Source organism: Falco peregrinus, chromosome 5, assembly GCF_023634155.1.
Source record: "Falco peregrinus isolate bFalPer1 chromosome 5, bFalPer1.pri, whole genome shotgun sequence".
Lineage (NCBI taxonomy): Eukaryota > Metazoa > Chordata > Aves > Falconiformes > Falconidae > Falco > Falco peregrinus.
The window spans coordinates 49483870-49511717 of NC_073725.1; the positions used below are offsets into that span (position 1 = coordinate 49483870).

Here is a 27848-nt window from a genome sequence, read left to right on the forward strand (position 1 = left end):
CATGCTGTTTTTCAGTCTCAAACTGATTCAACTCCTTCACATCATGCCTCCGTGATACCAGTCTTGATAGTAAAGCAAGGAAAAACACTCATTTAGTAACACACAAGCTTTGGGTACAGTATTAGGAACAGCACAGTTTAAGAAAGAAACAAAACCCAAAATTGTTTGACCCGTCAAAGGACATGTGCACTACTTAGACATCACCAAAGACTCTTTCCAAGACCAAGCAATTTGTGACTTAAAACCATTTTTATCTTTACAGCACCTTTAGCCTGCTGGCCACCTCCTTGTCTTCCATCCTGAGCTGCTTCCCTTCCGTGACACCACTCACAGGCTCAAAAGTTCAAGATCAGCCTACGTATATCATGTATATATTTATACAGTAAAATATGGCCTCAGCAAACAGTCACAATATAAATGAACGACTAAAAGATGAAACTTCTTTTTACAGTTAATTCTATATTTGATTGCAAAGCACCTACCTGAACATGTCCCCTAAGCCTTTCAGCATCCCTTTCTTTGCCTTAATTTTATCCTTCTCTTTATCTCGATCTTTCTTCTTTTCCTTTCCAGCCTTTTTTCTGTCCCCTTTATCTTGGCTTCCATTCATCTGTCTCTCCAATGAGTGGGATGGCTGGTCACTTGCTGTGGACACAGATTCTCTACCAGATCTTGAGCTTTCCTCTGTGTCTTCCTCCACTGAAAGCACATATTAAGAAACATTAGTGGGATAAGAACAAACAACAAGGGCAGGCTTTTTGGTATGTTGCATAATGTATTTTGAAGCAGGATATATAAACAACCACAAAATACTCATTTATTTTATTTTCAAAATCAGTATCTGCTTTTGTGAGGTTTTCCTGGAATGTTCATTTGTACTATTAATGCAATAAACTCACCCTTTGCAGAATACTCTGCAAAACACAATTTGTGGTTTGTGTTCACTCCAAATAATGTATGGGTTAATAAAGAACATTAGCAAAGTGATATTAATTGGCCCATTTTGTTTCAGTATTTAAGTCAATTGAGGAGTGATTTCAAAATATCTGCAAGAAGAAACAACAGCAGCACCAGCATGACCTGTCAGTAAATTCTTAGAAACACTCCTATAAAAGTATGAAAGTCATTAAGGACTGTTAACCCTCAATACAAGCCTTGATAGACTTTTTCTTCTGCTGCAAGTAACATAATGGCTTTGCCACACTACTTCATTTCCTGGAGTAGTTTAAAACATATAACGCACTATAATTTTTACTCCTAGTTGAGATGGGGTAGCCTGGGAGGTTCAGGTGGGGAGGTTCCACCCACTGGAACAAGTAAAAACCTTTAAGGGTAGATAACATGTTCCTTCTCTGTTTCCAATCCAAGACCAAGACTGAGAATCCTGAAGTATACCCAAGCCTAGATTTAACAGACGACATGTATTTCAGAAAGTTTGAAAGAAAAATGACCAAAAGAAACGATCTATTAAAAAACCAAAAACTCCTCCAGTAGCTTAATAAGAAAGAAAGAAAACACTTCAAGCTCGTGGGTCAGAATCCTGCAACCGTTTTGACTGAACTTAAATCCAGGTCCAAAAATCACAGTGCATGGCTGTCGAAGCTGTGATCTTGCAGGAGCTTTCACATTTTATACATCACATTGTAAGCAGGGCTACACCATCTCCCAGTTTTCCAACAGACAGCACAAAGCAGCAGGTAGGATCACAGATGTATACTTTGTACTGTCTCCTGTAGCTCTAATGCATAATGAGGCTCCAAACAACTTCTGGCAGTAGAAGTTGGAAAATACAGTTTTGCTTCATATATACACAATCTACAGAAAAATAAAAGATTTTGGTTGGTACTCAATAAGATATGGAAATGGCCATGGCTTATAGAAGGAAAAAAGAATCTCTTTTTAGTTGAGCATATATTTAATACTTATTATTATTCCTGCCAATATTACTGTTTCTAGACCTCACTGACTATTCTACAGCCAATAGAAGTGTGTCATTCTTTTGAAATTTCTCTTACATAGACTACTGTAGAATATCAACTTGTTTTTCTTAGTCATCATTCATATTTACCTTACAAGTAATTCATTGAACCTGAAAAGTCTACAAATCATTGACTGAAAGCCATTCAATATCATCTCTTCTTTCTGATACTTGCCTGCAAAATACTTTTTATTCATTAATATTGCAATACACAGACCTGTCCAACAGTCTTAGTACTTATTCACTGAGTATCCCAAGATTTCTATAAATATTTTCCAACCCTGAAAGATCATATAAACATATTTCAAGAAAAACATACCATGTCAGATAAATCTCAATATTAGTAACTATTTTTGAATCTCAACTTGTACTCTGAAATAAGAACCAGCAGGGGAAAAAAAAAAGAAAAAAAAAAAACCAACCCAAAAAAACCAAGGACAGGTTTCAGCATTTCATGTTCACTTATCTTCAGAATCACTGTGAGTTAAGTAAATGATACAGCTTCTCAGTTGTAGGCACAGTTTTAATATTCAGATAATTGTATTTTAGAAACTTAGTAGGCCTGCCCTATAAATGGCTCTGTACTAGCTGTACTTGTACTTTTTTCTTTGTCACAGTGTTTCTTAATCAGTGCCTGGGATGATATTTAGTTATTTAAAGAGTAGTGGAAAACCACTTTGGAATAGATAAGCTAAATTTTTTGCATGTTAATTTATAGCTACAATCTGTTCCAGTTAAAACCAACTAGACATTTAAAACACTGTACTTACAAATAAATATAATTAGTAAAAAAAAAGTGCATTAAATTTCTGACAACTTTTGAATGTTTACTTGGTACTTCATTCCTAGAATTTTAAAGATGAATCAGTTTTGACCTCTGGTTGTTCATATTCATATAACAATGAATTAATCCTAAATATGTATTGTGTACTGTGCTATGCTGAGTTTCTGAACAACTTGTCATAACAATGCTTCCTCTTATTATTTATTTTGCATATTCTGTGGAGGTCATATTGCCTCCTTTTCCAAACTTGTGCTGCAATAAATATTTATCTATCAAACTTGCTTGCAATTAACTCTGTAGCTTAGGCTGAGCCCTGTGAACTGGGCTGCCTGTTCTCCTGGAGTAAACACTGGTGTCTCTACTGGACTCAACAGAATTTCTGGTTTTCTTAAAAGGACTCAACATGAAGAAACTTGTTCAACTTTTATGCAGCACAGTCATTCTGCAATTAACATACACCTAATTACTAGTGTTTAGAACAAATGCAAATGCTGCTCAATTAAAATTCAAGCCCAGGCTACAAATGAAACTTCTAATTTTTGTCAAGTTGCAGTAATGACATTAGGTTACTGCATAACACAAAATGTATTTGTTCTGGTGCTGTTATTTCCTTCCTATCCTGCAACTCCTGCCTCTCCATTCAGGATGCTGAAGCCAAAAAATTAAATTGGAGTATACTTTAAACATCAATTAAACCTGAAAACTAGTGTCATTTCATGAACCACACTGTACTATGGAGAACTACACAAATAGGTATTATGAAGCTATTCCCCTAATTAACCCATAAAATCGAAAAGATGCACATGAGGAATCAAAGCTACTTAATGTGAAGCTATTTTGCCACTAAGCTCCTAGGCCTCTTGTTGTGATATTTAATACAGCTGTAGATTCTAGCAATTAAGATTCAGCAAAAGATTAGAAAGCTTTGTTGATCTCTCCCAATCCAAATGCCTTGTTCTCATTCCAGACACTAAAGATAACCATTTTGCTTCCAATCAGCTATTTCAAGTATTAAGGAAAAAAAACAAAAAGCAGGAAAAATGGTCAGTAAAAGCTGAACACCCATACTTTTCCACACATTACTTCCTTGCAGCCATTAAAACTCAAATGCATCTGGCCCAAATACTTTTTAGAATGTTACCATAGAACTGGTCACTGCTATCCAATTTTCATCCTACACTGAGTAATTTAATAGCATGTTGTTCCAAGGACAGCACGTACATTCAGAAGAGAGTCAGACCCTTTGCCACATATGCTACCTGTGCTTTTATGGCTTTTGAATATGGGGTGATGACATGTTAAGAATTCCTTTATACAATATATTGTAGTGCTATTATTTGCTGCTCTAAAGAGGGTCACTGGAAGAAAGAAGCACTCTTAGCACTGAAACACTTGGAAGAGAAAGGGGAAAAAATCCAAGGCAGACAAATGGATCCAATCTCAAGGGCATCAGCAAATTGACCACCGACATGTTTGCCTGGGTTTTACAATGAGAGAAAGCCATGTTTTAATTTCAAACAATTGTGGAATAAGTAAATACAATTTAAAAAATCTTAGGCAATGACATTATGGCAGCAGTGAGCATTAGGACCAGATTGCTAAATTGATGTCTACTTATTTGTACGTGCCCAGGCTTTGTCCATCTGAAGATACCATTTGGTAAATTCTTGGGAACCTCAGGCCACATATAATTTACATGAAGTGGAGCAGTCTGCCATGCTTTCAGTTTTAACATAGATACAGACACGTTTTCAGAAAGACAGGCAACATATGGCTGGGCCAGCTCTTAAGCTCCCATGGCCACCATGAGGAGAAGGCCTCAGGGACTGAGTTCTGTCCAACAAATTTACTATATTTGCTTTGCTACTCATCTGCTTCTATTAACCTGGCACTGTCAATTTCTGGATTACTTCTTAGATATTTTCTTATAACACACAGAAGCTATTAAAACACAAGTAACTCATATAGAATGCATAGTTCTAAGCACATAGCTTGGTCACGCTTTGCTCAGCCCTTCTTCACCATGTGAGGTTTGAGAACAGCCTCGTTCTTGCTCTCCCATGACACCAAGATGGCTCTTGGTCCACCAGTGCCAGACGAGTTCATCCATACAGAGAGATGAAGGCAAAGCCTCCCTCCATGGCATTTTGATTTCAGCCAGAATGCTTTGTCTGGTTTCCACTACTCCCATGCCAAGACAAAAAATACTTCCTTGCTACCCTCTATGCATTGCATCAACAAGCTCAAAATCCCTTATAGTAATCTCATACACCTATACTCACCTAGAAAGCGTGTCATGACAAGAGTTTTGCCATGTTTTTGATCAAATGAAGTTAAACCATCTGTAACTTCTGGATAAGCCCTGGATATCTCACGTCTTAAAAGAGGATATTGCTATCAGTGGGCTCACACCAAACAACGTCTTTTAGAAAAACATACACTTATGTCCCCAAAAACCATCAATCGGCATGCAGTTTGGGAGAATGAGCAGGATCACTGCATATTTTCTCATACCTGTTCTTCTACTGGCCAGAAACAGATTGACAGCCAGCAGCACCAGACCAGCATTTAGCCTCACTGCTGCGTGAAATCGCTAGGTGCTGGAAAAGTGAAGCAGAATTAATTCTGCACATAACTACCTTTGAGAAAAGTGACTAGCAAAATGACCTCCCTTTCAGTCTCAAAACACTTTTAGAAAGAGGCAGATGTATAAAAAAAAACAAACCCAACAATCAAGGAGTTTTAAAAAAATAAAGGAGTGATTACACAAATAGCTTATAAAAGAATATTAGGGAATGAGACTTATGAAACAGACTTTCCAAAACTAAAAAATTTTAGAGAGATGAGGGTGAAAAATATCTTTTCAAGCCTCTTCCATCAGCATTCAGGCTAAATATTTTACTACTTCAGCCTTCCCACCACCCTCTTCATTCATAAACTTCTAACTAGTTGCTGGTTGATTAAAAAAAGTTCTGCTGGTGTGTGACGTGTTGAAAGTAGTACATCATGAAGGTTAAAAATTCAATGATTTTAATACAACTCCTTATTGAGGTAATTTACCATTCATACTATTTTCATTCAATGCAAGTTGTCATTTTACCAGCCCATTCTTACATAGTTCAGTAATGATAAGGTTAGCTTTGAAGTGATTCTTTTATGTTAATGACAGTCTCCACATGTTGGGTCATACTTTGGGTTAAAGAACTGAAAATGTAAATGAATGCCCATTAGGGTGGGTAATAGCTAATCATTAACTTCATATTTTATTAGATCTGCCAGCCTTACTCACTCTAATTAAAGGACAGTGATTTCTTTTTTCCCCCCAGACACTACAAATGTACCCTTTCAAAGTTAGATGCACATGGTTTTGTAACATTAATTCAGTGGCTTTTTGTATTTCTGCATTACTTTTTTTTCTAATTTACATTAATAAATTTATTAGCTGTCTTACAGAAAATTTTCATAGTAATTTAAGTAAATACACTCCTAATAATCTTATTTTCTTATTTTAGAAGGGAAGGAAGCTGCAGAGTGTTGCAATCTGTTAATGCATATGAAGGGAAAAAGCCTGGAAAAGAAGTATGATGAAAATAAGTCAGTTCTATTCTTTTAAAATCCTAAAATTATCTTCAACTACTTTTAATTGCTTTCTAAATAAACTAACATATGTAGTCAATATTTTTTATGTTCAGCAATAGCTTACTTACAAGTTTCCATGCCTTCATCATCATCATCTGCTACAGGTTTATCGTATGATTTGTCTATGGCAGCTCTGAAGCTTTCGTTGCAGCCTCGTCCTCGGATAATCCGCGGGCGCGGGCGGTGGAAGGGAATATCGCCATTCAGAGTCACCTCAGCAACGGCTGTCTGCAGACTTTCTAATGAGCTGGATTTCTTCAGACCTAATGAAGGCCCCACATCTCTGGTTGGGGAACCTTAGTGATTTAAGGGGGAGAAAAAAAGAAGTAATTAGAATTAGTATTGAGAACTGCATGCTTGATTATGCATATCCATCCTGAAAGTCTTTAGGGACACACTTAACATTATTCACACCATCTCTCAATAATCTGTAGGGAATTCTCCACAGATTTGTTGGTCTCAGAAGTGAATGAGTATGTCAAGTCATTGTCAACGAAACCGACAATGTTAGCAATGTCTGGCTTTTCAAATCAGTGAAGAGAGACCAACATCCATTACTATTACTTTAAACAATTTGAATGATAACATAATCACAGGGCTTTAAAAACAGCTCATAAAAACTGCAGAGATACATAACTAACAAAACTATTAATTATTTTTGTTTTGAGCAGAAAATTTCATCTGTACTAGCCACTGTTGAACAGAAAGCAGATTATGGGCATGAATCTTACTGTGTTAAGAGTAACAGTCTTGCAAAGTAGCCTGACTTCTGGTTTCAAGGAACATGCTGTTTGCTTTTAATCAAGTGTTAAAGACTTGCATCAAATTGCTAGCAATTTCATAATGAAATGCTTCTGAGAAATACCAGTGACTTGCTGGGATTTTGCAAAGTTGCTTAAAAATAATCTGTAGAAAGGACCCAATTAGGCAATGCCAGTTAACCAGCTGGAAAAGAAACACATTCCTGGCAGTCACCAGGTTGATGTTTGGGCAGTGCTACAGCTGGGGCTGAAGGCACCGCTGCAGCATGTCCAGAAGTGTGCCAAGAAAGTCCCAGACAGTATACTGCAAAAGCCTTTCCCCATACGGACTTTTCTTTCAGGTTTGTGGACTAAATGTCTAGCCTCTGTTTTTAGATAAACACTCGGACAGTATAAATCAGCTCACAATTGCACAATTAGATTTCATATTATAGTTAAAACTGGAAGAAATATTTCAGAGGGGAAAAAGAAATATCACTGCATTTATTTGAAGTGATTTTCTTCAGAAGTGCAGTACAGTCTGGGCCGGATTTTCCATAGGATTTGGGGCTAGACAGCAAGATGAGGTGAGGCATCACCATCATCATCATGACAGCTACATTTCTTGAAGTTAGGAGACCAGAGCCCTCACCTAGAATATGGAAACCTCACTTTTTCTCTACCCAAAGGCAGCAGAACAGAGATGAGTGTGGTGGCACCTCAGCAACCCCAGGCAGTGGGTTGTTAATCAGTTGATATCAGTATCGTCATCTGACAGAGGCACAGAAATATAAATTTCAAAGCCCTGAGAGACAGAGCCAAGAACTGAGCTCTCAGGGATACCAAACCAATGAACAATACATTTGTAAACATGGTCTGGTGTGAATAATGCAAGAAAGGAAAATTATCTTTTTTAAGTATTTATCTCAGAATAACACAGTTCTGCAGTTGATCCCTATTCTGGTAGATATTAGGAGGGAAAACAGAGACAGTATCTGTCACCATTCTTAACAAAGGTGAAGTTACCTTAAACTGGGGAAAACTGCTACTTATACTACTCAAAACCAGCTTCTTTGTCCATTCAGACTGGGTGGGGAGGAAAGGGGTTGCTGGACCTACCAAAGGGATGCAGAATAGCATCATGGCAAGTCCTCTCCATGTAGTTTGTTAAATTGGTATGAGATGGAGCAAGGCAGTAAACACTTTTATTTTTTATTCACCTACCCAAAGTCTAGGCAATTATGTTAAACTGAAATCCCTCAGATCAAAAAAATTCAAACCACAGTTGTCAAATTACTCCCCTTCAGCTTCCCTACTGATAAGATGAACTTGTAAACAGAAACAAAACAAAAATCCTCTTTCACAGGTCTAGACAACTCCTGCAGTTTTGTTCCCCCAGTGGTCCAGAGTCCTGCTGCTTGGACCCTTGGCCAGAAATAAACATCCCCAACAAACGAGAAATTTTATTTTGAAGAAATTGCATCTCCTAGAAGAAGTCACCCTCTCACTCACAGCTGGTACCTGCTGCAGGGCCCAGGGTCACGAGGATGGCTGGGGGCACAGTGCAGCTGTGGGGGTGAGCCAGAGACCTGGGACTAAGGAGGTCTGATGGCCTCCCAGCTGTGCCAACAAGCAGCAGTTCACGTTCACCAGACTTCTGAACATGAGCTGAAGTCTAAGGCAAGTATTTTTACATACACTTTCTCTACCAAGTAAAAGAACTCCAGTTTAGACAATTCCCTATAAACTGTCCACTTTCTAGCATATGCCAAAACCTGCTATTCCTGCACTAAAGCCTGCAGTACACAAGAAATGGCATTTTGGTTTTTACTTTTTGAGATTGTATTCTACCAAAAACAGTCAAAGACAGCAAAAATGAATGCAACATTTTGAAAGAAAAAAAAAGAGGAAATGGGACAATCATATATAAACCAGCTGTTTGACAGATTCAATCTCATATACAAAAGGAAAGGGTATCCTCTTACATGGCAACTTACTGTAAACTTCCTTATTCTACATTCTGCTTTGCAACCTTCTAAATGTAATGCTCGTATATCTTTTCCTAATTACTGAGTGGCTCTTTTTGTAAACAGTAATTATAAAGGAGGCATTTATGTGCCCATTTATGTTCTTAAAGGACATTAAAAAAAATTCCATTTCCTGCCACTCAATACAGATCTTTGTGAAAACTGTATTTATGTAAGTTGGCCTTTCCCAAAGGAAAAGCTAGATGGGACATGACCTAATGTTCCCGAGTACTGTAAAACTAATAATGGATTACAAAAATGATAGGGATATTTATTGAACTTGGGTGGCCATGAGCACAAATGTGAACAGGTTGCAGAATTTGAAAGAGGGAAGTGTCCTTTCGCAAGAAATTTTAAGTGCTGCAATTGTAAAGCTATGTATATTTTAATACCTTCACTATCTTCTTATGGCCACTTCATAGCGAGTCTACTCTTTTCAAAATATATAGTTAAGCCTCCCCGTAAATCGAGTGAGTTCAGAATTTATTACTAGAGTTCACCAGCCAGAAAGTGAGTTGTTTACCCATAATCTGGTTAGAAACAGCAAACTTTCTTTAAAATGGATTCTGTTTAAAATTTATGAGTCACATCAAAACCTTGTTTTCTACATACAAAAATGTCAGCATTTTCTTCCAGCCTTTACAGCACTGGTGGTAATCATCAGAAATGTTATCTGCTCAGAATGAGTTCTACTTCTATTTTGACACCAGAATTTAAAGTAGAAAAAAAAGAAGAGGAAAAGACACATCTGCCTAAAGCATCTTTATATAACTGAGGGATGAAAGGGATTCTTTTATCATTTTTAAAATTTGAAGTTTATCAAAATCTTCCTTTTCAACAATTTTCTTAACAAATATCCTTTGAGGTAGATTTATCCCTCCGTACCACAGCAGTCCCCCTACTGCGACTGCCACCATGTGCACAGTCTCCTCGCACACTCCACTTACACGCTCCACCATATGGCTTTACTCTACGTGCCACATACCCCGATCCATCCTCTCAAGGGCTTTGTAACATGCTCACTCCACCTGGCCAAGCCCAGCCACTGCCCACCACACATGCATCACCACTCCTGATGTCCCCAGCTGGCCAGCCCTTGGGGACAATGGCCAAGCCTTGCCCTCCAGGCCATGCAGCCAAGCTCTGCTCATGCATGACTCTGCTGGCAGGGTGTGCGTCTGCTCCCATACGGTAAAGACAGCCCCCGCCACATAACTTCACAGTACATACAGATCCAGCGAGACATTTAACATGCAATACATGACACGAAGCCTACATGTTGCTCCCTGCTCCAAGCCCTTCGTTTTTCCCTTCCTCTGATGCTGTTTAACAACTCATTGTGCTTCCATTTCTCTCATCTTATTGTTAAGTATTTATACAGTGCCACAAATCCACTTGGGCAATTTGCAAAGGCAAAAATCGTGGTGTCACAGGATATATGAAATTTCCCTCAGTGGCTGAAGGCTATAAACCAAACTTTTCGTCAGCACTTTCTTTTAAATGATTTAAAATTGCAATTTTATTTCTTTCTGAAACATTATTTTTATTAAGTCTCAGGTTAAATGCTACCAGCAACTGATGCCAAAAACCTCCCTCGATTTGATAAACTCAGTTTTGCAAAGGCATGAAATCTACTTTCTAAACACTTTATTAAAGGACATTAGCAGTGAGTCTATTTACTAACATCTGTTCCATTAAATCCGATAAATTCTTCTATTTCTAGTTCCGATCATACACTAAAAGAGACTGGGGTGAGCAGGGGAGGAATAGATCAAGCAACTGCATCAAAAATAGTTTCATTTTGGGTCCATTTAATAAAAGAGTTTATTTTTAAAACACTGTGTAAAAATAAATAAATAAACAATTTAGATATATTTTTTTTTCATTTATTTTTTGTTTTCACAATGTATACATGGAAAAATAACCACCTAGAACTATAGCATGCCTGGCACTCCACAAATAAGCCATGCTCAATTGCTACTGAATGTGCTTCAGCGCTTGGATGAACTGTAAACACTGCAAGTATTAGGCACTTCAAGTGAACTATAGAAAGAAAAATAATTAAAAATCTATTATAGTAACTAGGGCTGGTGAGTTCTACACTCCCCTTTTCAGCCGATACTATTAAGTTCAACTCTGACTGTAACAGAGTTTGTTTTTATTTTTTCTGAAGTAAATACACGCTAAAGCTTTCTGGCTTCTACAGTTCATTAAAACATAGTTCACCACACATTTGAAGCATTTTTTTTCTTAGAACCCGACAATTTTTTAAGCCAAACTACAGTAAGTGGTTTGTTTAACAACCACATCCATCTTCAGAAATGGGAGAAATCCAGTGTTTATATACAAAACCCAGTTAAAAGCACTCAAGATAAATAAAATACAAGTACAGTAAAAGGTTTTTTTTTTCCTTTTTTCCAGCCACTGAACTTGCTGCACACAAAATATGTAAGTGGTTAGTCCAGATGGTTATGGTCATGCTCTTTCACCCAAGTTGTCCGACTTGTCTCTTTTTCTGGAATTTAATCCAGGTGTTACACATAGAGAAAAACTACACTCAATTAACACCACCCTCTATTGATAGCACCAAACCCACTATGCACTTTTAAAACCTAAGCATCATATTTTACTAAAACACATGGGTTTTACACCATTCTAACCATATTTCATTCAAATAGGCAGGCTAATAAGAAAATGAAAAATAATTTACAATACATTTTAGTTTGATCTATAACTCCTTTTAATGTGAATAATGCTCAGGGGCGAAAGCAGTTCCTATGCACTGATTATTACCACAATCATTAACATAATTCATACATTCACACTCTGATGGCCTTAGTCCTTCAAAACATTCATACATTTTTATTTTGTGTACTCATTCTCAATTTGTAAAGCTGCAAGTGTGTGGCCAAATTCTGCAATATTTTAAGAACTAGAAGTTTCACCTGTTTAAATAAAAATTATAATTTTGTCACTTGAGTACTTAGAGCGTTTCAGTATTCCTACTCATGTTGTAAAGTATGGTTAAACAGAGATGCAGTTGTGAATTATTAATTATAAATTCTGTATGGAATGCCCTTCTCCCCAAATCATACTAAAATAAATAATATTTTCAGGTTAAAAAGGTGAATTGTTCCTAATTAGAGCTAAGTAATGTTATGGTGTCTTCTGGATCTAGCCTAATTAAAATAACATTCCAAAGGCCAAAAGCTAACTTATATTAATAAATCATAAAGGTTCATAATTGCAGTTGGTGCATTATTTTAATTACTAATAAAAAAAAATTGCTTTGAAAGCTATTTCTCATTATCATTGTATGAAATGTTACAATTGATGGTTATGTGGAAAAGATTATATTTACATATCCTTTTGTTCTGTTACGATGCTCAGGTTTCGGCTCCAAAGGCAAATCAACTTGCACAAATAAGTCTTGAAGTGAACTCACAACACATATCTGATGACCATTTAAGGCAAAGGTAGCAGTTTTCTAATTAAAATAATTAGTTCTAAGCACTGTGTTAGCACTCTAATAGCCAAACATTCAACTCTTCTACATCGTCTCTCTGCACATTAGAGTTTGAAGTAGGAGGAGATTTTTCCAAGATTTTTGGAAAGGTCAAAATTATAAGCTCCAAGTGTAGAAACAGGTGTCCACCTCCCATCACATGTATGACCTGGCTGAATATACTACGCAAGATATTTATCTCTACAGAGAGTTTTCTTTTTCTGTACAACTTGATTATTCACGACAATAGAAAGCAGCCATGCAAGTACCGGAATATTCATGTTTTCATGCAATTTGACTGGCAGTTCTGTAATTGTGGTAAGCTGCTTTGACCAAGGTTTCTATAGCAACAGCCTTACTGTCAATTCTTACCTGTTTTCTGGTCATCCATTGTACTGAGCTTAGTCTCGTCAGCTACTGTTAAAAGGTAAATGTATAACGGTTAGCCCAGTTAGTGCCCATGCCCCACATGCATCCAACATTCCTTTTGTTTTGCCTTTTTTTTTTTTTTTTTTTTTTTTTTTTTTTTAAAGTTAGGAGACCTTAGCAATGTAATACTCCATGCAAATAAATTGCAACAGTAAGCAAACATTCTAGGTAGAAATGGCAGCAAACTAGTAACCTTCATGCAATGTCAGTCATGTTCACATCACAGGCAGGTACAATATGTTATTTACGCGTTAGCACATCACAACTAGTCAAGACAAGTCAGTACCACCAACCTTACTATCCCCTGAGGAAGTTGGTGAATTAGGGATTGTAGTCAAGATATTCACAATTATTGTAAAGGAGTGAATCATATTATATATTATTCTGAGTAGGGAATTTTGTGTGTTTAAATAATCAAAACTCACTGTTTAAGGTTACTAGAGTCTGCACTTCAGAGTCTAAATTCAATGGCAGAAAAATAGATGGGCTTGTTGGCAATTACTTATTCCCAGTTGTTTTATCAGTTAAAATGATTATAGTCGATTGCCTGTCTTAGCCACTGCTCCTTTACAGGGCTTCTGATGTAAATATTGAAACTTGGCTCTCAGACAGATGTCAGACTAGCCCCATTTTCTAATTCTGAATCCATCTACAAAATGAGAGACTACAAAGGATCTTTAAGGCTAACTGTATTATCACCATGAACTGAGAATAATCCTGTCTACACAGAACCACAGCGTGGTAGTTTTACACAGTTATTCTATATGGATTGGTAAATGCACTTTTCACCTCCATTTTAATAAATACTTTTAATGTTTATAACCATATATCCAGAGGGCTATGGTATTTAAATGTACAGACATTTACAAGTGGTACAAACAATACACAGGCCACATGGCCATTCACATTAAGAATGCTTTACTTCCCCCCAGTAGACATTACATGTAGTAGTACTGCACATAAACAACATATTTGGAATCACAAAATCTATATACTTACAACAAGAAAATCAGGTTCAAATAAAACAAGTTAAAAAATATCACTCACTACCTAGATCCATGCTTTTGGATTTTCGTGTTTTAACAAACTCCAACTGACTGGCATCTGAAAATTGCTTTGTACGCTTTTCTGACATGCTCTGGCGTCCAAAACCCTCTCGCTGGAAGGCAAGCACTGGATCAACATCTGGACTAAGAGTGCTGTAAGAAGGGAAAAAAATCATGCGAACATTTATCAAGATCACGCAACCTTTCACTCTGCAGAGAAAAGCATTTATTTAGCACGTGACTTCTACCAACAATGAAGTGCACATTTTTAAATAAACCACTGCAAGTACTCAGTTACACAATGCATTTGTTTTACTTGCATCGAGTAATTCTAATTAAAAAGTATCAAGAATTTCACTTATAAGCCTTAGTGAAAGATATACATAGCTGGTACACTATACATATATTATCAGAATGCACAACCCCAACACAGGAATAATTTGAGGGAGAATAAAATAGTTCCTTTTTCTTCAGCAGAAACAAATAGATTCTGTTGATAGCAAATTATCAGATTTTTATCCATCACAACATGCTTTTAGTAAAGCATAAATAGAATCTGTCCTGCCTGAAGCCCACAGAGCTTTAAATTTCTTCATTTAAAGACTGCATTAAAATTTCTCTCCATATGTGACATTGCTTGTAAATTTTTCACAGCATCTCCTGGTTTTAACCTGGCTATGACAGACAAATGTATTTTTACTCACTACTTCCCTACAGAACAAGTATTCACCACAATGGTTCCACCACTAAATCAGAAACAGGGGTAAAACTGGACTGAGTTTCAGGGTCTTCTGCAGGATTCTTGCATGACCTTGGTTGTGTGAGCCAGGTCTTCAGGGAGCAGTGACTGGCATTTCACCATGCTTCATCAAAAGCATGCTCAAGATAGATTTATTAATGTTGGTCAAATGTTGGCACAAACACGAGTGCAAGAACGCAGGCAAAATTTGGTGTGCAAGCTAAACCTTAGGCTTGCAACGTGACACCATGGCCACAACGCATGTTAAAAAAACTAAAAAATCATAATAAAAAATCACAAGATTGCTTATTTCTGATAAACTGTAATATAAAAGGAAATTCACACAAAGATCTTCTAACTCCTGGAAAAGGAGAGAGTATTAAAAGATTCTGAAGGCAAGCCCAAACAATTTAGATTTATACTTTAGCTGGCACAAAAAAGCAACAAAAGCATAAAATACTGGAAAAAATTAGCATTTTGCACTGTTGTTATCTAGCCTATACCAAAAAAGATCCCTCAAAATCCCCCCTTTGATTGTTGTTGTACTTCAAGATAAAAAAAAGCTAAATATTTTGTCACTAAGTTCTCTAAATAGACTAAATGCCATTCAAAATATTTTATACATACATGTTACTATTCAGTAATGTTTCAAAAGAATTATGTTCTGCTTTCAGGGTAAGTATAATACACATTTCATACCTAGTGAGAAACAGGCAAATAGTGAATTTCTGCAGAAACAAACTTACAAATTCTGTAACATGCACATGTTTATGTATGCTATGTACTATAATTTATGGAAGCATCTTTGAACAAGAAACACCTTGGTATTAGGCACAACAGTAAATAGAGGTAAGAAAAAATATCCAAAGATATCAAGTACTATAAAGAGTGCTGCATTATCAGGCAGCCTAGAAAAAATTCAGTCTAGTAGTGGCAGATTTACAAATAATAAGATATGTGCATGTGACAAGTATATAATACTTAAGTGAGACCAGCATCAGAGCTTATATGAATAAAGTCAATGTCAAGTGCCTTTTGACTTTAACGTTTCTGGCTCAGGCTCATAATGTTTTACATTTAATTACTGCAACTATTTCAGAGATGTCTGCACAATGTAGCAACATTTTGGAGCATATGCTTAAGAGCTCTGATGAATCAGAGCCCAAACTCAAAAATAACTACTTAGTCCTCACATTCACTCCCACAAAATATGGAAAAAATTATCTCCACATGACAGAAAGATAAGACAGACAAGGCCAACATACACTTCTAGCATTTACAGCAGCACAACACACAGCTGAATAAGAACCACCTAAGTCTGAAAATGTCCTCCAAGTGACTCAACTGAACTTAGAGGGTTTCAACACCTTTCATAATCAGATCATAAATGACCTTCCCAAGGCCACACAGGAGTTTCTGGCTCACTGCTAGTCAGCCTTGTCTCTGAAGGCCAGAAAAATGTGGTTTTACTAAGTGAGAATTTTTTCTAGCAACATCTGTTAACACAGCTCACATTAGTTAAAAACGACCGGCTTCATCTTGCTGAACAAAATGTATCCTGTGACACTTTCTGCAAAAAGGGTGAATTTCTAAAACTATTTGTTTTGGCTGCATGCTCCTTATTTTCATATGAGCTTGCTTTGATCCATATACCTAACGTTTCTAATAAAGCTGAATATCATTTTCACGTAAATACAGCATGCACATATATACTCAACTTGAAGTCCTAAGAACTGACTAAATTCCAAAGTTAAATGAAACTCGAAAAGGGCACCACAGGTCCTGGAGAGAGCAGTGGGTCTGCACATGGCATCAGCAACCAGGAATTCTGGAGACTGGATCCCAGCATTTCCACTGACACCACCTTTAGGGGCTTTCTCTCTGCTTCCCTTACCTGCCCTTACCACACCTACCTTCCACACATGCTTATTAGGGGGATTATTACTGTGTTTGTACAGCATCCTGCATACCAAAGGTCTACACAGCACCAAAAATTACTTGCTCTCTGATGTCACGACATCTCATACCTTTTTACAGCACAAATATCTGAGCGCTATGTAGAGTCATCAGTTTCCATGTCCTGGTTTATTTCTGTTGTTATAGACCCACAAGGGTGTTTTAGTAACTAAGGAAGGAGCAGATCACAGGAGTTTGAACGTATGGATGTTGCCTAAAAGTATTCAAAAGCCCCTGTGAAAATGCACAGCTCGAAAAGCCAACGAATACAGAGGAGGAACTAATGCCCCTAAAAATGCCTCATTTTAATATTTTTCAACTACATTAATAAAAGACAGAAGGTGAATTTAGTGCAAGTCATTAAGCAATGCCAAATGCAATTTACTATATTCTAGCATACTTAACAAATAAGATTTCTGGAATGACAGTTGATCCTTAAAAGAATGTAACCGTCTTTTGACCCTCAATGTTATTAAAATTCCACTTATTAATCCTGTCTTATTGCCCCTTTGTTTTCATAACATTTTCATCAAGGATTAGGGAGATACTGTGAGGCTGGAAAAGCTTACATTTTCTTCTGTGATTCAGAACAGCTGCCATTCTTGTTTGGATAACCCTTCATCCATATTCTTAGTTTTACCCTTTGTGCCTTCCAGCAAAACCATACAATGCACCTTCGTTTTACAAGTCTTCCTTCATCCATTAGCAGCAGGAAATTAATGCAACAATCTAATTCTACTGCTATTTACTTTTTTACAAATAGAATACATTAGATAGTAAGGGGCTGCACTGATACACTCTTTTAAGTGCAATTGTATCTGAAGACCTTTACAATTTCTTAAACACACATTTACAGGTTTTGAGCATGATCAATTCCACAATATCTAATTCCTTTTTTCTTTACTGTTATGTTCATTTTCAAAGTATATGAATAGTAAGATATGCTGCATAAGTAAGTGTAAAAGCATCTGCAGGTTTCAAATGGACTTTTACTTTACGCTGTAGGTTTTTGTTCATATTCAGCTAAAAAAATTCACTCACAAATAAGCTTTTATATGCAGCCTTGAGTACTATTCTGTTTAAACCTCTCAGATTCTCAGCTCTAAAAGCTTTTACAAAAGATAGATGGACTTTTCAAGGGCCCAGATCACAGGTATGACTTGTCCAAGAGAAGAGCAGCAACATTTTAAGAAAATATGCAAATGAGGATAAATAAAAAAAACATAAACTTTTTATACAATCATTGAAACAGTGCTTAAAATACAGAACTCAATTCCTGGACATAAGATGAAATAAACTAATATAAAGCAAAGAAGAAGATGACAGGTGCATATCAGCTGGCAGGTGCTATTGCTGTTTTATTAAGATATTGCTGACACATTCATAACAGGCTTGAAAGACAAGAAAAATAAGAAAATTCATATATTTCACACTATTTGTGGTAATTATCTCGCTTCAAGAAGTGGCAGCGTACAGAGGTGGGCTTTTATTTTGCCATTACTATACATAATTACAGGACGTGGAAATTAAATCTTAGATCTGTATTAATTGTACTAAGCAATAAACAGTATTTCTTTCCCAGGAATCTAAGCAAGTCAATAATGGAGCTCAATGCATTCATCAAGAAGACTCTTATACTCAAATGTATGAAAGTAATTAGAGAGTCAATCTAAGATACACAGAAATTATTTTTACTATAGATTAAACATATGAAGTTACTTTCTATAGTTTTAGATGTGGAACTATTACTTTCATATTTTTAAATTTAGAGCTATTACAGTACACTGTCTTTGCATGATAGTTACAAATCAGACAATGTTATGAAAGATATTTCTTTATGCATAATGAAGAAATCCTAACTAGCTCTTGGTGCACAAGCATTGACACTAAGGCAAAACAAATTGCTGCCTTGACCTCTAAATAGATTTTCAAATTACTGTACATTATTAGGAAAACCAAGAGAGTATATAGAAGAACTAAAAGGCTCCTAGATATATACTGGAAGACAAAGACAACACCTTTGTTTTCTAAATGTTGAAATATTTACAGTGAGGTTTATAAATTAAAATTTCCAATTGGTAAGTATTCTTTCATGAACTCAAGTATTTATATTTTGCAAAGGTTTTTTTTTTTTTATAAAAGCTAGTTCAGTTGGCAACTAAACTGATATCAAATCATCAAATTAACACAGCAATACATGAATCTGATCTTAATAACAATTAATAGCATTACCACACATGTGCTTTGACAGAGCACAAAATTACAATCAGAAGTAGAAAGTCTAACAAATTTTCTGTACAGCCCTCCTTCCTGAAACAGGCACAATTACCAGTTTGAAAACAGTGAATCAAAATGTGAAGGAGGGGGGGGAGATTAGTATTAGCAGTAGCCAACAATTAAACTAAAGAAAAAGATGTAACTGCAGTCATGTTTTTTTTTTCCTTCCACTAAACCATTCTCTTACCAGTCTGTTGACTCATTAATTGCAGCTTTAGCCCATCCACCAGCATCAACAGTGCCAAATCCAACATCATCATGGGAACTGGATGACGACTGGTCAGAGAGATGAGGAGGGAGGACTGACAGCCTGTCATCTTCAATAATGACAGTGTCATCTTGGGGCATGTTCACCGTTGGAGACAGCTGATATTTACCTGAACAATAAAAGGAAGAAAAAAACCCAAAAGTAAATAATGGCAGAGTGTGCCTTGAATAACATATAATCACAGCTGATAAAATGTCACACCAAACTGCAATGCGACTGATAAGAGAGACACAACACAGATAATGAAAGTAACTATGTCTGATTTTTACGCATCTTCCTATGCAGAGGTTTGAAAAGTAATATATACCAGTTGCATCTGTGACCTACTGCAGGAAGATCACAGAATCCCAGGAGGGCTGAGGTTGGAAGGGACCTCTCACCTGCTCCATCCCTGCTGGCTCAAGCAGGGACGCCTACAGCCAGTTGCCCAGGACTCTGACCAAATGACTTCCGAATATTTCTACTCCACCACATCCCTGGGCAAACTGTGCCGCTGCTCAGTCACCCTCACAGTGAAAAAGTGTTTCCTGATGTTCAAAGAGAACCTCTGTGTTTCCATCTGTGCTCATTGTCTCAGGCCCTGTCACTAAGAACCACTGAAAAGCACCTCCCAGGAGACAGCATCTTCTCTTGCATCAAATCATTTGTTAGAAACAAAGAAAGAGTTCAACGGGAACTAACAGAGCTCATCACTTGTCCTGATCAATCTTGCCCTCATGACATACGGAACTTGTTTGACTGCTGTTGGGAAATGGGAACCTTTTAATAATGCCTCCACAAAGGTAACGATTGTGAAAGGTGATGAGAACTCAGGGCTAAAGCGAAACAATTCCAAATTTTCTTTCTCTCCTTTAAAAAAAAATCTGGAGGAACACATGCAATATTTGGGGAAAAAAATTACGTAATTCTATTACCACCACATTCAAATAAATGTTAACACTGTTAAAGTGCTTAAACTAGAGCCAGCACAAACATGAAAGAGACACTATAAAGACTCAGCATTATTCCTTGTTCAGTAGCAGACTTCACTGGGTTGATTTGTAGAGTAGCAGTTAAATTTAGAGGATTCTTACAAACTACTAAAAAATTATTTCCATGCAAAAAACAGTTTTAATGTGCATCTAAATATTATAAATCCACTACCACTGCTGCTTTTATAGGGATAGTTATACACAAATAATTGTATTTTCCAGTAACTATTTCAATGCATAAGATTGTATAATAATTTTCAACTGCTGTATAAAAAGTAGAAGCAACTTTTAAACTTATAGAAAACTTTATGCCACCAAAACAGACTAAACAGCTATAAAGAATATCAGAAGGAATATTTTCATTGCAAAGCTTCGTAACATAACTATGGTTTAAACTGAATAAATCTGTTTTTCAGGATGCATGCATGACATACAGATTTGGGAGGATGGGGGGTTATATGATATTATTTGGACAACAGTGGAAATATAGAATTATCACCATTTAAAATTTTAACTTGGCAAAAACAGAGGTTATTTCAGTATCTAGAAACACTAAGCTAAAACTTCCTTTAAGGAAAATGAAGATTTGCAAACCTGGATGAAAATTATTTAGTTATCCGAGGCAATGGCTAATTAAGTATGAATCTTTCACATTTGCAGCACATAATTTTTTATGTGCTAGAATATCTTCATTATTTTTTTTCTCTTGGATATTGATGCTTGACTTAAAAAGATACGTAATATAAAATGTTTGGTCCTAACTCTCACTACATGCAGCTGACACTACATAAATTTTATTCCTGGAAATATGTTATCTTACTAAAACAATTAGAAAAAATGTCACATCTCATGAAAAGAAACCCACTACCTTAATCAACCGTTAATGTGACAACAAACTTTAAATTATTCTAAAACTATGATGCACTGCAGTAATAATATACAACAAAACTTATATATTCATAACATAAACTGCTTCTGTGGATGCATCAAATATTTTCACACTTTATTTTTCCTACACATACGGAAAAATTGTGTAAAATTAGGGGAAAATAATTTTTCCTCTTTTCTGGAAAGGTTTTAGTTACCATCACTACTTTTGCATGCCATAATTAAAAAACAAACAAACAAATAAAACCTTATGCATAAAGAGCTAGCTAAAATAATCACTGCGCTAGATAATGTATTTTGTATAGCTTTCCAAAGTGGGAAAACTGGCTTCAGAAAAGATCAGTGAAGAAGGCTGAAGTGTCTGGAAGAAAAAGGTATGGCATGGTGAACATGTCATCACTGTCAAACTGAAATGAATGTGTTCCATTTGCATAACAGCTGATTCCTTGCCCAGCAATAGTTTCTTTGATGGACAGGTTAATGTTTAGCCTGGTAATGTACTTCTTTCCAAACATAATGCCTACAAGACTGTTAACTCTGTAGTTAATAACGTCTCCAAAGAATTGATTGTGAAAAGGTATAACCTTACGGCATTCGGCAGATTGAACTTCTCATTTGAGAGGCTACAGTAATTCAGTAACATTTTTAACTTTTCACTACCCTGCTTTATATCTGACAAGGGTGAAGACTGACATTTTAATAGCTGCTTTGGAATTAAGAAGAAAACCCATCTGACATGACTATGCTTTTCATTGCAGATAAAGCTAAAAACAGGTGAAAGGCTTCACCTCCAGCAGATGGTTAGACGGACCTCAGCCCTTTGTAGAGAGCTCAGCTGAAATGGACAGAAAATACCCTTGGAGAAAGCAATTCGGCAAGTGTTGTGAGAAACATTACAAGGAAACATCAAAGAAACTTCAAACCTAGTAATCAGCAGTATATTTCACTGATCCACAAACCTAAGATGTTGCTCAAGCTGTCTACACACCTCTCCAAGACAGTAATTTTCCCTCAGGCTGGGAAAGTGCTATAAAATTTAGACTCTGAATACACTTCAGGTTCCAGGTCTGCATATATTAATTCAACTTCAGCCAGATAAACTGTAATAACCAAGTATTTTGGATGGTGTAATAAGGAAGAGAAACCATTCTCCCTTTCAAGTGTGTCTTCTCTCAGGACCACGAGGCTCAAATTTCTTGAACAAGTTACCAATCTAAACAAGTGTAGCCTGAGGACCATACCAAACGATGGGGTCAGAAGGGTTCCCACCTGCCTGTGCAGAGAGAGACGTCTCAGAGCTCCAGTACACAGGTCTATGAGGACTTTCAGCATAGAAGGAAAAATGTGCAAAGAGCAAACCTTCAAACCTGTAACACTATAGACCTATAATAGACCAGAAAATAGTTTGGACCCAAGTTAAACCACCAACATAAAGCACTCTAAAAAACCCCTGCGCATACATAGTACATAAAAAGGACAACAGGTTTAGTCATGAAGGTACTCCGAGTCCTTTTATATCTTGAAAATCCCTGAAGTTTAGTTAATCTGTTTGCTGGAATAACTTCAATAATTTGGCTCACATACTACGCTGCATTGTCATGGTACTGTATCTGACTCAGTTTTTGTTGTTTTGCTGTTGCTTTCTCTTTAAAGCAAGGTCTAAGAAATCTGTTGAACACCCTTACAGTAGGTTCAAAACCAAATATTACTTTATGGGTGACTCTGATGAGCATTTTGGTATTGTGGGATTCAGACCGATGGTGCACTTCAAGCCTCTTCCATGAATAGAGGGCCTTTCTTGCCTTGACATGGCAAATTATTCCTAACCCGCCTGACCAAGAAATCAGCAACAGCTACTCTGTGATGAAGAATGAAGTATTAACCAAACTAGTAAATACAGTAATAAATAACAGAAGTAACAATAAATGAAAATAGTGATGATGATGACAATACTGATGAAACTGCCTACAGGAGAGATACAGAGAATTGTGCAATGAGAAATTAGAACTTCTCCAGGTCTTCCTTCCCCTCCCCCCAATAGCATATTTCATTAACAACATACTAAGTTTTGGCAAAATCCCTCATAGATACTCATATAATCTAATTTTTCAAGCTAAATAGAGGTGGGATTGGGAATAAATGTTGGGGAACAGCTAAGGACAAAAACGTCTCCACTACATTCAGGCTTTGGATTTCAAGGGAGTGCTTCAGATCTGTCAAGGCTATCATCCCAGACCACCACATTCTGATGAGATTCCTGGCTGTTGAACTGCATTCTGTTTTGTAAAGGGTTATTTTCATTTAATTGATACACACACTCAACATCTCTAGTTAAATTTTTTTCAGCAGTGCTTCCTCTTCATTCTGTCCTTAAGACAGCAATTATTTATGTAGAGAACAAAGTACTTGCTGTTGTGTAGGAACTATCAAATTTTAAGAAGTTCTGGGGGATCCTTCAGGATGAAATGCAGATTCAGTGCAAACTATTGTTATCCTGTGCACCCCCTGATAAATAACTTATGTTTAGTCACTGGTAGCAACACAACCCACTGTGTTCATAAAAAAAAATATCAGCAACTAGAAAAAAAAGATGAAAGAAGACTTTGTACTACGCTGTTTGTTGAATAAGAATAATTTATATAGACAGCAGCTATGTATGTATTTGCGTATTGCAAAACTCAGAAGCATAATGGATGATATATAAGAACGGTGTATCAAAAGAAGAGACTTGAATTTTTAATCATAGAACCCACGAAACCAACATAACACAGTTGTTATTTTGAATGTACTAACAACGTGCAACCTGAAAATATTAAAAATAAACAAAGACACACAAGGGTTTATTTTCGCCATCTAATTCTTAGAAGTGAAGACTTAATTTGTATAAATAAAAAAAATGCCTCATCAAAAAGCAAAATATCCCCTGAATACAGAAAGCGGTACCTCCTCTCCATCAGAAATTTTCGGTGAAATGTTATCAAATGAAAAGGCATTAGAAAATCTATAATAGCAATAATCATCTAGAAAAACATCAACATAAGAATCGTCAGAAACATTAAAAGATTCATGTAGCCTTTTTGCAGTAAGCAAACATTATCTTACATAATTTAAATCACGTTCTAAACCTGGTATTTTATTCCCACTTTCACAGCAAGGCTCTGACAACCAGTTCTTGCTGTCAGTTATGTATTGAAAGAGTAAGGGAATTGTCTTAAATACCCTTCCTGAAAAGTACACGAGCTGTATTTGAAAGAAACAAAACTCTCTTAAAAGTTCTATTTCAACTTTAAGCAATGACTGTAAAGAGCAGGCATTTTCCAGACTTTAAGATTATCACTTTTTAATAGTCTAATTTAGGAAGGAAGAAAACTCAAAATCCATCCGTTTTATCCAATAGCAAAAGAAGCAGAAAAAACTACTCCTTCACACATGAAATCAAACTGTGACCTCCTCACCACAAGGTACCAAGAGCACTAGAAGTTCACATAATTAAATCCATTGGGGGGTAAATAAAAAGACATCAGGTCATTCCAAAAGCCCTTAAGTCAGAGGGCTCCTCCATGTGGGGAGATTCAAGGGAATCAGCATGGCATAAAGCACTCCTTTTGGCTTGTTTTCATGGTCAGGACCAGCACAGGAAGGTACAGACTTCCAGTCTTCCTCAGCCAGATTGTTCTTAGGATTTATCCTGGCTATCAGACCCATTTCAAGAGAGGAGGAAAACTCTTCCAGGGTCATGTAACACCACATATGCATTCTCAAAAAAAAAAAAAAAAAAAAAAAAATCTGAGGTTTTTCTCATTATCAATGCAAACAGGACAGGAATTCCACTGCATAATAAATGACTGAGTCTTACAAAAGTTTGTTAGTCTGAAACAAGCAGCTGTACCTCTCTCTCCTCAAATATGATAAATAATACCTCTCTGTTGTATGGAACTGTAAGAAAATGTGCATGCAAGAAGATCATAAAAGATTACAAACACTGCAGTTTTAACTTTGTGGTACTGATAAATTCAGAAAAATCAGCATACTAGAAAACTGACTGCTACCTAAAACCTGGGTTTAAACATGACAGCTCTGTGAAGCTGCCATGATTGCAGAAGGGAATGACCCAGTCCAAGACCAGCAAGATCAGTTTTGTTACACTGGGCTAGACCACATTTACTATGAGGTTCAGGCACAATTTGATTTTCCATGTGCTTACAACTAAAGCATCAACGGATTTAGTTCACAACCTACCAATTTGCTACATAATTCCTGGTTTCTGAAAACAATACAGATAAACAATGATTCAGAGGAAATCAAAACATCAGCTTCAGGTTATAAAGCGCTTACAAAATGCAGGAAGGATTTTTTCCCCTCTATGTTTATATTGCAGAGGTATCCAGAAGCATTAGATTTTAAGAGCTTTGGAAAGAGGTTTTTTCTTTCGCTGAAACATCTGTTCGTGGGTACTGCTAAAGGGTTGATAGCAGACTGATGAACCACTAGTTCAATTTGGCATGGCAAGCCCTGTATTCCTTTGATACAGAAGTAAACTGCATTGCTGACACACATGCACACAGACTCTCTCAGGGTTTCTTCTCCCATCACTGGACAACGTGTTTAAGCGATAACTCATTAACGCTTATATGAGCTCTACGTGTAAATCCTCTGCAACACTGATGGAAAAAGCAGAAGGCAGTGCTTTGTCAGTGCTTTATCTAAAGCCTTGACATCACAAGAATTAGTCCCTTCTATGACAGAGACATCACAAGAATTAGTCCCTTCTATGACAGAGCAGTGCTAAAGACTTCAAATTGTTTTATCATTCCTTAAATTAGTCAACAGGTTTTTTTAAATTCTTCTCTTTAACAGCATATGACTTTGGGTGAAAAGGTTTCATGCTTCCTCAATTCTCATTTTATTTTCTGAGCTGCACAAAATGTAACGCAATAGAACAGAATATGATTTATTTCTAATTACCATTGCCCAAATGCACAAAATAAGAACAAAATGCTTAACTGAAGAAATATCTTAAACAGCAAACCCATGGATTTTCAGAGAGTTTAACAACAGTGTTATTCTGCTATCACCAAGAAAAAGCAAACCCCAGAATACAGAAATTATAAAAACAAAAAAACAACCAACAACCCCAAAACAGAGAAAAGTATATATACAAACTGTTGACCGGAAAAAGCATAAAGTGGTAGACTAATTTTCTATGGATGAAAATCAATCTGAAGCAATTAAAAACTAAGTTCAGCCTTGCTTCATATCGAATTTATAGCAGCATCTTCTAATAAATTCTCTGTGTGTCACGCACACTAAAAAAGTCCCAGATTTAATGGCTACCTTTTATATTTAAAACTTGCAACTCAAGCAAGCAGTCGTTGCATCTTCTGCCAGGTGCTATTTTCATCAAGCTGCTTTTTGCGTTTAAATTTGAAAATCCTTTCAAACTAATCCCATCCTAGGCAGTAAATCCAACCACCCCTGTGGCAAGGCAAGTCTATATTACCTAGCTCTGTACATCGGAAGCTGAATTGCTGCAGAGCAACCGCTAATAACCTCATTATCCACTGGGACCCTGCAGATGGTATGGCACAGAATCTACACAAGGGATTCTTAAAATTAGTTATGAGGTTTTAAAATTGGTGTCCTGCAAAGCAAAAATTCAAACAAATTAATGAAATGCCCTAATAAGCATAAATGGATGCAAGTTTGATTTATTTATTTTCGTACTATAGTATGACTGAAATAAAGGAGAAGAAATGCTGAAATTAATTATAAATTCCCATGAGTCACTGCCTTTCATGTGAATGAAGGCTCAACATGGAGAATAGACCAACCAGTAATTTATTGTCCCCAATCAGATACTGAAAAACCATGCTAAACGCTCCTGTTATTTGTTCTATAACCTGCCATGAGATACAAAATTCACTTCGTAATTCTGTTTGACTTACTTTCTCTTATCAACTATCCAGAACGGTTGCATGGAACAATTTTAATGCACATTTTAAGTTGGTCCATGCAACCTCCATGTTTCCCGATTCCCACACCTAATACATTAATTGCCCTTCGATGCGTCACATAGAGGAATAAAAACACGCCCCGATTAGCTGAGCTGATTTGACTCACCCATTATCCTACTCAGTGCTGCGTTCTTCGTGGGCGACTCGCTGAGACCCTCGATCCCACCATAGAGGGAGTGGGAAATCCTCCGCTCCCGGTCATCCAGCAGAGTCTCTATGGGCAGCTCTGGCCCCGAAGGGCTCCCAGGTGACTCCAACTGCACAGAGAAAGGAAAATTAGCGCCCAGGGTCCATTTAGCAGCATGGAGGAACTGTAACAACTTGCCTAAGGCCTAGACTTGTCTGGGACCAAATGAGCTAGGACTTCTCACCCTGGATAAATATAATTTGCAATGACAGGTCTGCTTAATGACCAACTTTCTAAGCCACTTTACAGTGCACCTCCCATGGTGCCCTGTCAAATTTCAAATCCTTCAACAGAAAATTGCTGGGGAAAAAAAAAAAAACCAACACAAAACCCAACAACCAAAAAAACCCACAACATTGCATTTTTGTGTGTCTTTGTTGGATAATTTCTTAAACAGACA

The 27848-nt window shown here is 36.7% G+C and overlaps 1 protein-coding gene across 19 annotated transcripts in view; it reads right to left on the reverse strand.

Moving 5' to 3' along the window:
• PARD3 (par-3 family cell polarity regulator) overlaps positions 1-27848 on the reverse strand; it is a 458092-nt gene that overhangs the window by 141125 nt on the left and 289119 nt on the right. For 11 of the 19 annotated variants that reach the window (XM_027781621.2, XM_055804333.1, XM_027781620.2 and 8 more), the window contains 6 exons: positions 27368-27518; positions 19308-19497; positions 14150-14301; positions 13046-13090; positions 6470-6697; positions 483-699 (listed from right to left, as the gene is read on the reverse strand). In XM_027781621.2, the coding sequence (XP_027637422.1) occupies positions 483-699; positions 6470-6697; positions 13046-13090; positions 14150-14301; positions 19308-19497; positions 27368-27518 (983 nt within the window). The remainder of the gene's footprint in view (positions 1-482; positions 700-6469; positions 6698-13045; positions 13091-14149; positions 14302-19307; positions 19498-27367; positions 27519-27848) is intronic. The other 8 variants (XM_055804330.1, XM_055804336.1, XM_055804335.1 and 5 more) reach the window with 2 other exon arrangements.